This window comes from Nestor notabilis, unplaced genomic scaffold (genome assembly GCF_000696875.1).
Source record: "Nestor notabilis isolate BGI_N333 unplaced genomic scaffold, ASM69687v1 scaffold4859, whole genome shotgun sequence".
In the NCBI taxonomy this organism is placed as follows: Eukaryota; Metazoa; Chordata; class Aves; order Psittaciformes; family Psittacidae; genus Nestor; species Nestor notabilis.
This window is the reverse complement of record NW_009942216.1, coordinates 81,462-95,222: the sequence shown is the minus strand read 5'-3', so window position 1 is coordinate 95,222 and position 13,761 is coordinate 81,462. Positions and strand designations below refer to the sequence as shown.

The window sequence follows — 13,761 nt, the reverse complement described above, 5'->3', positions numbered from 1 at the left end:
ACTGCTGTAGCTGAACCCAGGACAAGTATGATTTGATTTCTGTCTTTGGTAAACTTTTAACTAAAAGGGATCTCAGCAAAGCTACTAACACTTGTGCACGAAATAAAACATCAGTGATACTCCTGTATTCTTGAAGGTACATTTAACATGTTTGGGTTTAGACCATGTACATAAACCAAGGGAAAATGTGAGCCCCCTCTGGAAGGAAAGGGAGACCTGGTGACCCAGGACATGCAGAAGGCTGAGGTACACAATTACTTTTTTGCCTTGGTCTTCACTAGCAAGAGCTCCTGCCACACTGCCCAAATCACAAGGCTGGGATTGGGAGAATGAAAAAGACCCTGCTGTAGGAGGAGATCAGGTTTGAGACCATCTAAGGAACCTGAAGGTGCGCAAGTCCATGGGGCCAGATGAGATATATCCATGGGTCCTGAGGGAACTAGTGGATGTAGTTGCCAAGCCATTATTTATCATATTTGAGAAGCTGTGGCAGTGCGATGAAGCTCTTGCTGACTGCGAAAGGGGAAATATATCCACCATTTTTAAAAAGGGAAACAAGGAACACCCAGGGAACTACAGGCCAGTCAGTCTCCCCTCGGTGCCTGGCAAGATCATGGAGCAGATCCTCCTGGAAACTATACTAAAGCACAGGGACAAAAAGGGGGTGATTGGTGACAAGCAACATGGCTTCACTAAGGGCAAATCATGCCTTGACAGATTTGATGACCTTCTGTGATGGGGCCATGGCACTGGTGGATAAGGGAAGAGCAACTGACATCATCTGCCTAGACTTGTGCAAGGCATTTGACACTGTCCCACATAACATCCTTGTCTCTAAACTGGAGAGGCATGGATTTGATGGACAGACTGCTTGGTGAATAAGGAATTGGCTGGATGGTCACACTGAAAGAGGTGTGATTGATGGCTCAAAGCCCAAGCGGAGATCAGTGATGAGTGATGTTCCTCAGGGCTCAGTACTGGGACTAGTGCTGTTTAACAGCTTTGTTGGTGACATGAACAGTGGGATTGAATGCACCCTCAGCAAGTTTGCTGACAACACTAAGCTGTGTAGTGCAGTCTACATACTGGAGGGAAGGGATGCCATGCAGAGGGACCTTGACAGGCTAGAGAAGTGGTCCAGTGCAAACCTCATGAAGTTCAACAAGGCCAAGTTCTCTCACGATAAGGGATGTACCCAAAACACAGATCCTCCTACCTTAATTCCACCTTTAGTCTTCTTAATGTTTTTCTTTTTTGCTAACTCTACTTCAGGAATGGTCTTTGGAGGGCAGGAAATTTCTGTGGACCTCCTGTTGGTAGCTGAAGAAGTAAAAAAAAAAAACCCAAAACACCACATTAGAAAATGCATGCTAAAGGTTGAAATCCAACTTACTAATAAAAACAATGAGCAAAGATCCTGTCACGTTAGTGGCAACTGAAACCCAGCTTAGAGAACTGAATTGTGGCTGGAGTGGTTGGCAGACCAGCCAGCATAAGAGATAAGCTTCATTGTTTGGTGCTCCATTGTGTCTCAAATTGGGACCTACAAATCCACTCTGCAGTGACTCCTTTGGTCTGGCTTCCTCCCTGGCAGCTGTATTTAGGGCAGCACAGGTAAATGTTAGCCAGCTGTATCAACTGTTGGGTAATTTTCACTTGCATAGTTGGTTTGGGGTTTTTTTTAGATGATCTTAAGGTCCTTTCCAACCCTAACTATTCTATGATTCTGTTTTCAGCTCAGGTAGGTTACGTGTGTGGGTTTCCAACACAAGAGAATTTTGGTTCTGGTAATGGTTTGCTAATGTCAGATTACGAAGAATTGTTCCCTGTAAAGTTTCATGGGCTTTTTCATCACAAGTCTCAAAAGTGTAATCATACAGGTGTGTTCAGCAAGTCACTGTAACCACGTACATAGTGACAATGAATCAGAGGAAATTACTTCAGTACATGCTCTGTTATGCCAGGTTTATTTGGCCTTGCAGCCTCAGTAAACCGCAGTTGACAATGAGCTGTCTAATGCTACTAGAAAATCATCTTTAAAAACATAATCACTTATCCTGAGACTGCTGTCCAAAGAAAAGCTCTACATGTGGCTTGTCCAAAGAAAAACTCATATATGTGGCTTGAGTAGAAAATAGCTTCTCTGTTACAGTTATCTTTGTTTTAAATTGATAATAAGTTCACAGTGCATGCTATATATGTATAAGGCAAGTAGTGCTCTCCTTTTTCTTAGTTGCTTAATTGATACAGGCATGTAATGGTAAAACCAAATAGGAACACCGCATGAAATGATCAAACAGTCTGGGTCAGGCAACAAAGAATTAAATTGTTGCAATTCTGAGATTAACTCCTTTTTAGTTTTATTCAGCGAAAACTTTCCAGTTGAACAAGTACTTTTTCAAAAATAAAAGCTAGTGTTTTCAGATACATCTGGTAACATTCTGTTTAAGATGGTTTCACCAAGTCTAATGTCTTGAGGCACTGAGAGTCTTGGTGGTCTCTAATAACTTCTTCTTCTTTGTGAGAAGCTGAGGGATCCAATAAAAAGATGCAGATATCTTTGAAAGAGGAGGTCACAGTATCAAAAGATTAATGTAGGAGAGGACTGAATACTTTTTTTTTTTAAAGAAAGAAACAAATTAGCAAATTTTCAAATGCCCTTGTCATTAAATTATTTTTTAATGTAGTAACAAAGGGAGGAAAAAAGCAAAGAAACACCCTAAATTATGTGCAGGTAAAAAGACCACAAATCAGTTTCATAGGCAATAAAACAGAATCTGATGTTTCTTCTACCCTGTATCTTTTCAATCACCTTATCATGCAGTTGGGAAGAGAATTAATTAATTAAAACAGCTTCTTTCCAACTCTCCCCTAAATCTTCCTGGTTTTATCCCCTGCTGAATGACATGAGAACTTGGCAATGTCCATTTTATGCCTATTACTTCCTTACAATGACTCCATATTAGAAAGTTTCTCCAACAGAACAGCAAAGTCTGGCAGCTAGAGCAGCTATAATCAACTGTTAGAAGATTCTTATGGTTCCCAGGACTGAGCTGAAATGCAAATGTCAACCCTTGGGTTCTTCCGTCACTCTCTTTCAGAATATACAGCAGGGGATTTGTTTTGATTTTGAGCACTACTTTCAACAGATGCCTTTTTCCCATTTCAAGAAAGCTTTTCATGAAGTAGTAATTGTTCTCTCAAAGGTACTGTTATTTCACCCCAAAAGTGGCGTACTGACATTTTGAAACCAAGGGCAGGGGGAAAGCAACACGCAGCACATATAAGCTCTTTCTATTTATTGTCAAAATTCTTCATACCTTTCTAATCTGCAGGGAGGATGATTTCTGCTGCTGGCAAAACCAGAATATTTGATCATCAACTAATTGATAAATTTTCAAGCAGGCTTTTTAATGTTTTTCCCCATGAATACCTGAGTAAAGTGGTTACAGGCATCAGCAAATGCACTCTTTCATACTAATGCATCCTGAAGATTCTGTTTAGCCTTAAATTCTCATCTGCTGCTATCTTGACAAGATGCAGGCTGCGATCATACCTATCACACTGAACAATATTGTCTCCTGTAGCCTCTCCCAACTATATCCTCTTTATACCTTGAAAAATGAGTCAATTAAAGAAAACCAAAATATTGTTTCATACTATTTCCCCGCATGCTTACGAGGCACTTCAGAAAACCCTAGTTATTCTGCTATTGTCCAGTTACTGTATCTAAATCTGAGTTCAGTACATTGGATTGTTCTACAAAGCTAATTCCAAAGTTTTATATATAGTGGATGTATTGTTAAAAGGAATGGAAGCAAAGAAAATAACTTCAGGAAACCCAAGAACTTCTTACAACAGCATAGTCAGCAATACCAAATGGTTTGACCTATCCATTAATCAGAAAACTTTCTAGCTCGAAGGGATGGTTGATACTGGTATGAAAATCCTGACTAAAAGCAGTCAGCAGAAAACATGGAAATCAAACTTAGGACTTTGGTGTCTGGATCACAACTTGCATACTCACTCTGGAAAGAGAGCACTGGGCAGTTTAAGAGAAAGATGACAGATTCACAAAAAGCCCAGGTGCAGATGCTCATTGATTCAGCAGCAAATTACACAGGTCAGTTTACAACTTTAGTCTTGGCTTCATCAGCATGACTCTTTTCAGAAAGGAGGAAGCAGAACTACTTCTATTTCAGGGGTGAATTTGATTCAGATTGACACAGCAACTTTCCTCTTCCAATTTGACCCAGAAATGAATTGAAAACAGGAAGCAATCTGTTTTCGGTTATGCTCCAGAGTATTTTTGAGTTATTGGCTGGCCCTGCACGTCACTACATTTACGTACTTTCTGAAGCAATTCAGAAAGGAACAGCCCAAATACCTACCAATTATTATTGGACTAATTATTGTGAAATATTTTATAAGAGAAACTCCCTTACAAAACTCAGTACAGTTGGCTGTTTCAGGGTCATTATTGTACTGTACTGCAGAGGAAGCTGGAAGTTGTAGTGTTCAACTGCCTACTGAATGAACAAAGGCACAGGAACAAAGGAAAATGATATCTATAAACAATCTAAGGTCTGCATGGTTTCAAGGTTGTTTCAGCCTATTGTTTCACAGTACTCCACTGGATAATGAGTAATGAAGATTTCATTTTGAATTCATTAATATTTTAAATTGCTTGATGCTGCTTTTAAAGCAAATATTGTTAAAAAGGGTATTGTATGCAGAGGTCAACTTTTTATTGCAAAGATATTTCCAGGAAAGCGAGGTTTGGGTCTATCACTTGCATTCACCTGGAGCACCACTGGACTTTTTCTATGGGGCTTTAGTACTGTGTATTGTTTTTCTATGAATAAGTTGCATGATAAATATGGAATTACTGTTCTATTACCTAATCTACAGCACATGGTAATGTGGACTGTACTGTCCCTCATGGTGCTAGAAAATGACATAGGCTCATGTGCTCACTCATGCTTTGCAGCCTCTCCACCAGTCCAGGACTGAAACAAATTTAGTGAAGGCAATGTTCTGTGCTGCTTGTGAGGAAAGTCTGTGGTTTCACCCATTTCCCCACCCTGCTCCTGCGTAGCAGGGTACTGTCACCAGCTCTCACAGTGGGGCCTACATCACACAATGAGGCACAAACAGAACTGTGTGCAGGTTACAGGTGCTCAGGGACAGCTGGATTAACCCACCTGGGTAACTAGTCTCAAGTTTGTTCCTGCTAGAGTAAACGTAACTCATTAGCTAGCAAGAGACACACACTCTGTAGTCAAGGGTTATGACACACACCCAGCACTTGTAAGACATTCAAAGGCTCCCTTAAATAAATATCATGCTTTACATTCAGGTCTTGCTTGAATTTCCCAAACACATGCCTTCCCCATCTGTTTTGTGTGGGAGAATTTATGCATTCTCACTAATCACCTACAGCAGAATCAAACTCCTTCTGAGAACAGGCATGCAAACAACTAGTCTGCTAAACTATTGGGGCTTGCAGCTCATGTGGTCTCACAGGAAGATGAGTTTGAAGATAATGACTTAAGAGTTGTTCTGAATGCTGGGGATGACAAACAGCTTGCTTAGACAAGTACAGCATCTAAGGTTTATCATTTAATGGCTTAAAACATAAAGTCTTTTCCATTCTTAGGCAATATAATCCATACTTCTTTGCTCTAGCAAAATTGCTGTCAAACTCCCTGAATATCTGCCCATATAAGAAGCATGAAACAAGACCCCTGTATGTGGATTATTATTCTGCAAGGAGACACACTACTTGGTTTCCTCAGACTTGTCTGAGTGTGGTAGCAGCTTTACAGCCGCAAAAATGAAAGCATCTTTTCTCTACTTTGTTTATAGAAATATCTTGAACTACAGAAACTGATGGTTTCCTGAAACCATTAATGAAAATCACATGCACCATCTTTTCTGAGCCACCTAATCTCTCTGCAGCCTTACTTCTCCTGTACACATCCCCAGACTCTGCAAGACATTTTTCTTTTATTCTCTATCCAGACATTATTAGTTAGTGAGTGTTATGCATTAGTGACTGTGAGGAATGCTGGAATGGATCCAATGAGCAGTTGCACACATTTAACTGAGATGAAACCAGTTTGAATTTTATTATTTAAAAAACTGAAAAGGTTCCAGCTGTGTCCCCCACTATGAATTTCATGTTCCAAGTTAGCTTTCTAAGATGGTTGTAGGGCAAGCCACGGATTTTGTATGTGCAATGTGCTGTTGAACATGTTACTTGCTTAATGAGCTCACAGAAATCTTGACATCTCTGCTCCTGTATTTCATATTTATGTTTCACACAAAGAAATCCCTAGGTGAATATTTCATAGCATTTAGAAGACAGAAGATGCCAGAAGCAAAGCAAACCTAATTTTGCCCCTTTGCTGCTAATGCATCTTGGTTCACCCCCCTCTAAGAATCCTTCCCCCTTTAAGAATCCTTGCCTCATTCAGTGCCTGGAGTCAAAACCACTTAATTCATGAGCAGCTATTCACTATTTTGATTTATCTGTGTTTCTTAGTGGGGGTTCAGAGCCTTACTATCCATATGCTATTTTAATCCCTGCTATTTTAATCCGTGCTCTGAAAGTAAGTGTATTTTTTCTAATAGTCGTTTTTACAATTCAAGTGCTTTGTAAATATTTACTGAGCTGTTTTCACAACACTTCTCAGAGGCAACAGGCTATTATCAAGCCCACTGAGATCTGTGAGTTCCATAGATAAAGATCAAAAGAGAATACTTTGGGAGACCAACTTGACATTTTTAGGTCTGAATTTTCACATTATTGAGTATTATATGCCACTTCACATGTTCAAGAGCACATGCCCTACCCAGTAATTCTGATTTCAGACTTTCATTGCTCTTTCATTGTAGATTTCTTTATATAGTTGCATAAGTCATTAAAAACAAAACAAAACAAACAAAAAAAAAAAACCAAACCAAACCCTAACCTGCAAAATTCGTACTAAGTTGAATCACATTAACACCCACTTGGGTTTTTTAATAGGGTTGAAACCTTTACACCTACAGCACCAGCTTCTCATTCCCACGTCCACAGGAATAAAAGCAGCAGTAAGTAGTCACAGTTTCAGGGGTGACTCTAGAACAGTTGAAACCCATCTGAACTGGGTACAGCTCTCTCTTTCCTTTCAGCCTCTGCCCACACACTTCTGCCTCCTTTTTTTGTCAGCGTTGCTGTTCATGGAACCGGATGATGATGAGCTGAACTAGCCAAAACAAAACACCCATCCACCCCCAGTGGCAGTTTTCAGTTCCCTCCTTTGTTCCTACTATTTATGTGACCATAAGCACTGAGAGAGAGCAGAGTTACAAACACACTGCTGTGCTGGTCAAAGAAGAGGGAAGAAAGGGAAACTGCGACAGCCTTGCATTAAGAAGGGCTTAAGCTGACACAAGATCATACTGTAAGGAAACTAGAGTGCAGGTATAAGAAACATATTTTGTCTCTGTGATCCAAAGATTTTTGCTGACAACAAGAAATGAGACAACACAGGAAATGAGACTATAGGATCTAAGTAGCAGGTTCATACATAACGAACATGTATGAGCTGATCTTTTTTTTTTTTTCTCCAAGTGCATATAATTCTGCCAAATATGGGCACTTTAGGAAGGGACAAAACTATTTTGTAGTGCCACATTCCAGCTCTTGCCAAATAACTAAAGGGAGACTATTTTCCTAGCCTTGTTCACTGAGATGGCCAAATCATTTTGTACTGAAGTTTTCCAAGAAAGTGTCAGGCTGAAGAAGATAGCCTTTGGGAAAGTTTCATTTCAAAGAGTTACAGTTTGGGAGAATTACAAGCAAATTAAAATACAAAAATGCTAACTAGAGTCATCCCTAATAGCTTGTATTATCTTTTACAGTTCTGTGGCTTATCCTGCTGTGCCTGACAGCCTCTGGGCAATACTAGCCTGCATGGTTTGACTTTGTGGACCTATCCCAATTCATTCCAGTTTTGTACAGAAACATAGACCTCAAATATGTAGTCAAATCATCAAAAGTGATACCCTCAGAAGTGAACTAGAGCACAGGAACTTCCCCATCAAGTGCCACTTCTTTTTTCTCAATTTATACAGGGGACAGTTTAGCCATTAGCAGTATTCAAGCAGCTTCCATTGGGAATAGTAGAGTTCTCCGTGAAATAAGATGTCATATATACTAATTAAATATTTTCAAGGCATTTGTTATAAAAGAGTTAGCAGAGGATTTTCTGGGTTGATCTGTGAATAATTAAGCAGATTCCCACAGCTAAAATTTGTATGAAGTCCAGCTGGCACAGACTTTTGAGCATCACAGAATCAAAGAATGGTTTGGGTTGGAAAGAACCTTAAGATCACCTAGTTTCAATCATCATAATTCTAGTGTCAGCTTTTCAATGCTGAACAGACCCATGCCTACAAAATTTACAAGTTCATTTGTGAAACCAAAAGCTTCAAGAAAAATGAAGAAAAATGCTTCGGAGTTTCCAGATCCACAGAGGTCAGGTAGAATTTACAGTTCAGCTCTGAGCTGCCTTTTCTGGATCTTCTCTAAGCTAAGACTTTGCCAAGAGTCACTAGAGACTATTAAGGACATAAGAAACTGTCACAGTTGTTTCTCTGATAGTAATACGCCCTTTCACTCATACATGGTATGAGGTCTGCCTGTATGCACATATGTCCATGTAAAATGACGAATCTCACAGTTACAATTAATGGAGTATTTCACACCTAAGCCTTCACATCTATTAAGATTTTTTTCCATTACCACCCTGAATTAGACTGAATTTCCCCTACCACTCCTTGTTAGGGAAATGCATAGTCAGCAAGTCAAAACAACAAAAAATCTATTCTGGCCTGAAAGTAACTTTTTTTTCCTTTCACAGACAACCATTGCAATGCTGCAATGGTATTGTTACATCTGCTGCCTGGGGTCAAAAGCCTTTCTTTCTGGCCTTCTGTTTCTGTTTACCACATTTTATTGCCTTTGCCTGTCTTTGTATTTACACAGCCTAGGAATATGGTATTTTATTTTGCCATAAGCTATTTTGCAAACTTTCAGAAATATTCAGGTATGTCCTGGGTAACAAATAATAACAAGTTACAATATCTATTTAAAGAAGGTGCTCTTAGCGTCTCTCATTTTTCCAAGATGGTGTTCAATAAATTCTCTCCATAATTGTTGATACTGCATTGATCCTGTGAACGTGAAGAGAGGGCAGAGATAAGTCTGAGAGAGTGTAGCTTCAAAACCAGCAGGATTTCACAGCCTCATTTTCAAGGCTTGGAATAGGACTCAGTGTCCCTGTTACTATTCTCAGCCACATTTCAGGCTCAGACTGCAAATCCCCTTGGTGAATCACTCAGTTTATCTGTGCTTCAGTTTTCTTTCAGAAAAAAAGAGGTTAAAATACTTACCACCAGTACTTGCAAAGAGCTTTGGCATTCTGAGGGAAAGGGGAAATTCAGGAAGTTCAGAGTATGCAGTGGACAATTTGGATAGTACCCAAAGGATGCTATTACACAGAATACGTAGATGTATATGTACTGTTCATGGCAGTTAAAGTAACTGGGTTGTTTTGATTTTTTTTTGTACAAAGTACTCTAGGTCAATCATCTTCAGGCACAAAGAATCGGAATGAGTTGCTACATTCTACTTATCAATGTCTGATCAGGACTGGGTTGCACTTTGCATGTCCTCAGAGAACTGGAGTAACATTTTAAAATAAGTTTAAACTACCTAGTAATTTGCAACAGGATATCAGAGGCTAACCCGTGTTATAGTTATCCTGTACTATGTGTGTAACACTGAACTGTAATGCAAGGATCAGAGCAAGGGATCATCTCATGATTTTCTGTGAAAGAGAAATCCTGATAGTACAGGCTTGGCTGTATGAACGAGAATCAAAACTAAAGCATTGTCATTTATATACTAGCAACTATTCTTTAAGGTTCTATCTATACCAAAAGTTCAATTAAAAAAATCTGCAAGTGCTCTAAAATGACAAGAAAGAAGTTTAAGAAACACAGAGACTGCATGTATACACAAAACCACAAGACTAGCTTTTAGCCTGAAGTCTCACAATATGTGAAAGCCATTCTGCAGTACCACTAGCAGGAACTAGCTAGCTCTGATCTGCTGACCACCTAACCCCATTTTTCTGTAACTTCTTTTGCTTCAGCACTAGCACCCAAGTAGTGAACAATCTGATCAGTTTTGAAGCTAGTGCTGCTTTGAGCAGGGTGATTGGGCTATGCGATCTCCAGAGCTCCCTGCATGTTTGTAACTCATGTGATGGAAAACTGACTACTACATCATTGAGTTTTAAAGGTAGATCACAACTTATACAGCTAATTGACTGCCAACAACAGCGCAAAATGAGAATACATTACTGGAGTATGTGTGGGGAGCAGAGAAGGACGTCTTCAAAGGAAATGTGATCTCAGCTTGCCTTAAGACAACAGCGAAGCTGAAGCTTGAAGTAGCAACTGTATGTTAAGAACACATAGTTTAGGGGAAAAAAGGACAGATATCAAACTGGGATAGTAACTGGAAGAAGATGATCTTCCTGGGTAAGAAAGGATGAATGTTGTGGAGCAGAGGAGAACAATGGGGGCATTTGCCTGACCTTGTGGTGGCATGCCTAGAAAGCAAAATTGTCAGGCTATTGGGTCTCCTAATCTGCCTGCTGAAAAAGCAAAGTTTATTGTATGCGCTTTATGCAAATCAGCTTTTTTCAAAGCTTTTTGCTAAAGATGCCCCTTGTTAAAAAGCCCTACGTTTCCCTTTTTTAATTTTTTATAAGCATCTCTGGGGAAAAGGGGCAACCCCTTCTTGTTACCAAGTACAGGGTAGCTGGTCTCCAAGACGCACTGTTTCGAATTAGCTTCACCCGTGTTCTTTTTGCAGAAAATAGCTATCTTGGTTAAAGGTATATGCTAAGCTTAAATAAGAAACTTTGAGTAAATTCCAAACAGAAGCACCATTCAACTTACGTAGTTAGTAGAGAATAACACTAGGAAGTGAATAAACAGTTATGTAGAGGGAAAAACCGAAAGTTGCACCAATAAGTCATTGTCACTAATGAACCCTTAACTTTTGCAAGTTTCTGATTGAAACTTGAAGGATTGTGACCCTTTAAAGCCAAATATTCACATTATAGTACATGCAATGTAAAACTGGTTAATGCTTAGTACAATTTTCTTTTGTTTGGATTTTCAAGACTTAGCAATATTAAGACAGACTGAGAAACAGTATGGAAGTGTACTCTGTGAATTAGACCTAGGAAGAGAAGGCTGATTGTTTTTTACTAACCCTTGTTAGTATGTTTGCAGAGACAGATAGTTCCCATTCATTTTTAACAGCTGAGCCTACAAGGCTGACACTGAACATCATATGCAAGTCTTCATTCTGATAACAAAACTCAAACATGATCATGTGGAGAAAACGCTGGTGCGTATCTGAAAGCAGCTGTTCATGGCCTACCTACTCCTGCTGGTCTGGTAATCTTTGGTGATGCTCGCTTTGGGGAAGATTCAGGATGTGGGGCAACCGGTTGTACTGGCCGGGTCTGTTTGGCTGCCAGCTTCTTCAGACTTACTTGCCTTTTGTCAAACATTTCTTGTACATCTTCTAGTTTTTGTAGAATTCTTTGGGCATTGGCCTAGGCAAAGAAAAGGCAAACAACAGATGGTTATGCTGGACTGAGCGAGTTAAGAAAGAACTTCTGCTACCCAGACTCTGACCAGAGGTGAAGGTCATACTGTGCTGCTGTTTAATGCAACCCAGCCCATGCACTCTGCACAGATCTTGGTGTCACTGCGAAGGACATGGTGACTCATGCAGTTTTTCTAGCACTACTCTGAAGAAAATCACACATATTCCATGACTGCTCATCTGAGTAAAACTTAGTGCCCCAAGTGCTTACCTCTATGCCCTTTTAGGGTAGGAAGAGAGGCATATTTGAGCAAACTCAAATATATGGCCCTGCACACACTCATGTACAAAGCAATTGGTAATTTTGAAATTCGAAGTTTGAGGGTGTTTACCTTTATTTCGGGGGTGAGAATCATGTCAAACTGATTGTAGAACTCCTTCGGGTTAGAGAGCTGGTGTTCCTTAGCTGTTACCAAGAACTTTTCAATTTCAACGAGTGCAGTTTCAGCTCCCTCTTGTGACTGGCACTTGTCCACAGCTTGGGAAGCTAAGAGGTAGATTCCAGCTTCACACCATTGGCTTGCCTTTAAAGAAAAATGGAGCAAGAAGGACTCCATCATCACTGACAGACCATGTTGTGAAATGCTGCTTCTACTCCATAAAATATAGATTTGCCCTGAAGTCACTAGAGGGAATCAGTGTTCCTTCACAGCATCCAACAGTTGCTGGCCACGAGTCACCCCGCCTAGATATGTAGAACAATAGCAAGTTCAATTCAGCTCTTATGGGTTAGATGATCCAGTAACATGTAAAATAATAATGTTCTGAGCAAAGAGGGTAAGTGTTACTGTGGTAACAAATTGAATCTGTCAGCTGTACTACCTCATTTCAGTGTTCAGTCACACAATTATCCAAAACCCAAAAAGATTATTTGAATCTTATAAAAACTCCCCAAAACTTCTTAGGCCCCCATAAAACTCATTTAAAAATGCTCCAAAATAGTTTTTTTACTGTAAAACTTTGGTAACTCCTGTTTCAGATGAGGCTGGAATAGCATGCCGACATTCTCAAAGCTTTTAGCTTGCTATTCTATCTAGATCAGAGAAAGGGAAAACAACTGAACAAGCAGTAAACTGTTCATTTTTAAGCACTGGAGTACATTTGGTTCTTATTTCAAATTTAGGCCTACCCATTTTTGCTTAGTTTTATTTCCTAATTTTCATCATTTAAAACCCATAATTACGGGAAACTACTGCTCCAATTTTTATAGTAACAGTTTCTGAATGAAATGGAGAAAAAAGGAATAAATACTTTTTCTCTTCATCCAGATTACCAGAGTTTATAAAAACATTCATTTTCAGTAGAACCTTACTAGGGCTGTTATGTGAGAAGATTCATTTACCTTATCTAACTGCTTATGCAGCTCAAGAGACTTTCCCAAAATATCATACTTTTTCTTGGTCTCATTGGTAAAGTCATCACAAATACGCCTGAGTTCAACACACTTTGGTCTAATGGAGTCGACTGCATAATGGTTGTTTTGGATGAGCTGGTCTCCATGGAGAGCTAGAGATTGGGCCTTCTCCAAAGGTTCCTGTGAAGTTAATGAGAAAAAAAATCCAAAGTTAGATGTTAAAATTACATGCATAATAAAGTCAAACCATCTCTGTAACCCCTGCTGTAGCTTGGAGGTAAAGGTTTGGGATATTAATCCAGCTGATATGTCTTACTTTATACTTACATTGAAGACCAACTTTGTTGTCAGTAAATATATTGGAACTCAAGAGATTCCATCTGAATATAAGGAAACACTTTTTTTTATTGTGAGGATGACCAAGCACTGGAACAGGTTGCCTAGAGAGGTTGTAGTCTCTCCCTCCTTGAAGGTAATAAAAAACTATCTGAACAACCTGCCTTCATGGTCATGTGCTCTAGGCAGCCATGCTTGAGCAGGAGTGTTGAACAAGATGACCTCCAGAAGTCTCTTCCATCCTTAATTATTCTGTGATTACTGTGATTCTGTGATTGTATGCTGCCTTCTTTCTCACGTACTGGGGACATTCATTATGCAAGTTTTT

The 13,761-nt window shown here is 39.5% G+C and overlaps 1 protein-coding gene across 1 annotated transcript in view; it reads right to left on the bottom strand.

Annotated features, from left to right (window-relative positions):
• Positions 1-1,216: 1,216 nt before the first annotated feature.
• Positions 1,217-13,761, bottom strand: part of MCF2L2 (MCF.2 cell line derived transforming sequence-like 2) — a gene marked incomplete at its 3' end in the record, with an annotated part of 63,875 nt that continues 51,330 nt past the window's right edge. Inside the window, exons 11-14 of the mRNA XM_010021275.1 lie at positions 13,086-13,277; positions 12,076-12,267; positions 11,513-11,690; positions 1,217-1,320 (exon numbers count right to left, since the gene is read on the bottom strand). Coding sequence (XP_010019577.1) covers positions 1,217-1,320; positions 11,513-11,690; positions 12,076-12,267; positions 13,086-13,277 — 666 coding nt within the window. The remainder of the gene's footprint in view (positions 1,321-11,512; positions 11,691-12,075; positions 12,268-13,085; positions 13,278-13,761) is intronic.